Below are 3,533 nucleotides of genomic sequence, written 5' to 3'. Positions count from 1 at the left end.
TCTGAATGACATCACGTGACTTTTCTTAGAGTTCAATAAAATATATAAAAATATAATAAAAATAGAAAAATTAATTAGTGAAAAGAACAAGAAAATTACCTGAAATCAAAAAACAAGCAACTTTAAGAAAGAAATGAAATAAAAAGAAATTTGAAGAGCAACATTTCAGTATTTCCATGTTTTTAAATAAAACGCATCAGTTTGCTCAGACTTCATATTTTAAAAATGTAAAAAAAGAAATGTATAAATTAGTGGCAGTTAACCGTTAAATGGCATCACTTTCCTCAGAGGTTTGAATCTTTGTGAAAGCGTCTGAACGCAGCACGCCGCTCCAGGTTTCAGAGGGTTAATGAGGGAACCAGAGTGACGGCGGTAAATAAAGAACTCTGATTTTAATGCTGAATCGATTGTGTGTCGGCGCCGCAGTGACCGAGGCTCCGGGGCTGGACGAGGACACGCTGTCCCGCCTGGTGGAGGTGCTGAGTGTCGGAGACGTCCCCTGGAAGAAGCTGGCGGAGCAGCTGGGGATGATGACGCTGACTCACCTGTACCTGGACAGTCCCACGCCCTGCCACCACCTGCTGCAGCACTACCAGGTAACGCCGCCGCCGCCACCGCCGCAGCTCTGATCCACGCTGCAAACACAAACAGTGCTGTCCAGTGTCCCTCACCTGTCCCTCACCTGTCCCTCATGTGTGTCTCTCTGTCCAGCTGGGCGGCGGTCCGGTCGAAGGTCTGGTTGACGCTCTTCAGTCTCTCGGTCTGACGGAGGGAGTCCGACTGCTGAGGAACGCCGAGCTGCGAGACGACAAACACAGCACAGGTAAACAAAAATGGAATAAAATAGAAATAATTGAATTAAAAAAATTAAATTAAATTAAATTTTTTAAAAAAGCATCCGTGTTTGTCTCTGCTCTGAAATGTTGTCGCTTCACGTGCACGCCGTCTTTTTATTCGGCACAAACTGTCTCACTTTAACAAAGTGTAACGCTGCCAGGACACAAAATACACGAAAAATGACAAAAATGTCAAAAAATCTAAAGTGATCTTCAGTCAACATATATTTATGGAGGTTGTAAAAAAGCTTATTTGACTTTAAAAACACACGAAAGCTGAAAAACTTTTCGGCCTTTTTCATTAAAAAGTCAGTAAATCATATAAACAATGATTTATTTAATAGAATTTTCATCAGCAACATTATATTTGTTATATTAAATATGAATAAATGAATGAAATGAATAAATATTATATATTATATTTTTTATATACTGTATTAAAAATAATATATTATTGATTAAATGGTTTTAATATTAAAACGTTTAAATGTTAAAAAGTTATGTTTAGATTTTAGTAAAGTTAATAATTTAAATACATTTTTGTTGCTATAATAAAAGCTTATCCTATTTTTTAACAATAAATACGTTTATGTTTATATAAATACATTTATTTTATTAATCAATTTGTATCAATATTAATAGAATAATATTTCTGTAAATAAATCTGTATTATAAACAAAGCTATGTTACTCTGAATGAAAATATTTATTTTTAATAAAGCAACAATCATATAATACATTTTTGTTATCATAACAAAGGTTTATCCAAAATTAATTCTTTAACAAGAAATACATGTAGGTAACAAATTAACATTTTTTATAAATCTCTATTAATATTAATAAAATAATGTTACCGTAAATAAATCTATATTACAATCAAAGTCATGTGTTATGAATTTTAATATATTTTTGCAGCTGTGCAATAATGAAATTATTTTACTCTGGATACATTATGAATTTAGTAAAGATTTATTAATATAGTGGTTTTTTTTACTGAAAATAAAGTGATATTATAAATTAATATTTATTATTACAAATACATTTTCGTTACTATTTTTTAAGTTATATTATAAATAAATTATGATATTCATAAGTGTTATTATGAAAAAAGTTTCAGCACCGTAAATAAAGCGATATTAAAAGTTTTAAAGTTTTATTATCAGAAATTAATTTTTGGCATTTTTTAAGCTACATTATAATAAAGTTTTATTATTAAATTAATTTTATTTATTTATTTTTTTTTACCATGAGTAATTTACATTGCCGCATTGCTGATGTTATCATGAATAAAGTTTTTGATTCAAACTGCAGCCAAACTCACCTCTTTACTTTTTTCTTCTGTCCAATCAGACGCCACCGTTGACAGCGGCTTCGGCAGCCAGCCAATGGAGGAAGAGGAGCCGCCTGTGGCCAATCAGTGACGAGCAGGAAATAAAAAATCCCGTCATCTCATCCTGCAGGAGAACCTGGACTCTGCAGGAACCAGGACTCTGCAGGAACCTGGACTCTGCAGGAACCAGGACCCAGATCGGGACTTTAACCAGCAGGCGGACTTGAATCCTCCCGCAGAGACTCTGATGCTTTTTTTTCCGGTGGACTTGGACTCGAATGTTTGTTGACCTGCAGGAGACGGCGGCTGCGTTCACAGCGACACAAAGATCAGCAACATTTTCCGTCACAGAAGCCAAAATCTAAGAGATTTACCCCAAAACAAGAAAAACAAACTTGTTTGAAATGAATGAATTCAAAGAAACTACGATCGAAACAGCAGAATAAATACGAATGATACGGACGTAAAACTGTTTTTGCTTTTCACTTTTTTGCTGTTTTCTTTTTTCTCATTAACTTAAATGTTTAAACCAGGACGAACTTTAACCGAGAATTCCCTTCAGTGATTATCGATTATCAATTATCTGCTGAGTGTTTGATTATTGATAAAGATCGAGCGCAGAGACGAGTCGTGTTTATGAAACAGAGACGTCTGTGCTGTGTTTACAGTGTGTGTGTGTGTGTGTGTGTGTGTGTGTGTGTGTGTGTGTGTGTGTGTGTGTGTCTCACCTGGAGCCGATCGGCCTCCTCGTCTCGCAGGAAACCGGGATTCTCCGATTTTTCCGTCAGCTCTGGAACGCAGCACGCCTCACCTGTCAGTCAGAGCGATGACATCATCAGTCACTCACCTGTTCGTGTGTTTTTTCAGACTTCAAGAAAAAAGGTTTAAAATGTTACGAATGACAAAAATAAAAAATACTCACCCAACGTAAAACTGACGGCGTCTTCAGTCGTGTTTGTTTCAAAGATTCAGAAAGTTTTTTTAAGCTAAATTAAGAAATACGAGGAAATACGTCAACATCTGGATCGTCAATGTTTTCTCTTTTTACTTAAAAAATTTTATGTCAAAATTATTAGAATTGAATTATTATATCTAAATCACTATAAAGGTTTAAGTTTTAAGTTTTTTAGTTTAAAATGATAAAATCATCAAGATTCTAAAAAAGTTCTAAAAGGTTTTGTCGAAATTATTTGACACTAAAAAAATGACTATTTTAACTTAAAGTCCTTATTTTTACCTCTTATTTAATTTTCTATTTGAATTTTCTAACTTTTCAGTCAGTCAGTTAAATAAGAAACATTTGTTGTCAAAATCTGTTTGATTTTGCTGCCCCTGCTTCATTCTCGGTCTTTTTAGACGTTGAAAAAG

At 34.1% G+C, this 3,533-nt stretch overlaps 1 protein-coding gene across 3 annotated transcripts in view; it reads left to right on the top strand.

The window, feature by feature from the left end:
• nfkb2 (nuclear factor of kappa light polypeptide gene enhancer in B-cells 2 (p49/p100)) overlaps nucleotides 1-3,102 on the top strand; it is a 61,808-nt gene extending 58,706 nt beyond the window's left edge. For all 3 annotated transcript variants that reach the window (XM_088086902.1, XM_088086901.1, XM_088086903.1), the window contains 3 exons: nucleotides 427-596; nucleotides 712-823; nucleotides 2,186-3,102. In XM_088086902.1, coding sequence (XP_087943028.1) covers nucleotides 427-596; nucleotides 712-823; nucleotides 2,186-2,256 — 353 coding nt within the window. In that variant the 3' untranslated portion in view covers nucleotides 2,257-3,102. The remainder of the gene's footprint in view (nucleotides 1-426; nucleotides 597-711; nucleotides 824-2,185) is intronic.
• The last annotated feature ends 431 nt before the right edge of the window (nucleotides 3,103-3,533 follow it).

The sequence above is a fragment of the Plectropomus leopardus genome, chromosome 13, assembly GCF_026936395.1.
Source record: "Plectropomus leopardus strain MGB_pleo_1.0 chromosome 13, ASM2693639v1, whole genome shotgun sequence".
In the NCBI taxonomy this organism is placed as follows: Eukaryota; Metazoa; Chordata; class Actinopteri; order Perciformes; family Serranidae; genus Plectropomus; species Plectropomus leopardus.
This window is presented reverse-complemented; position numbering and strand designations above follow the sequence as displayed.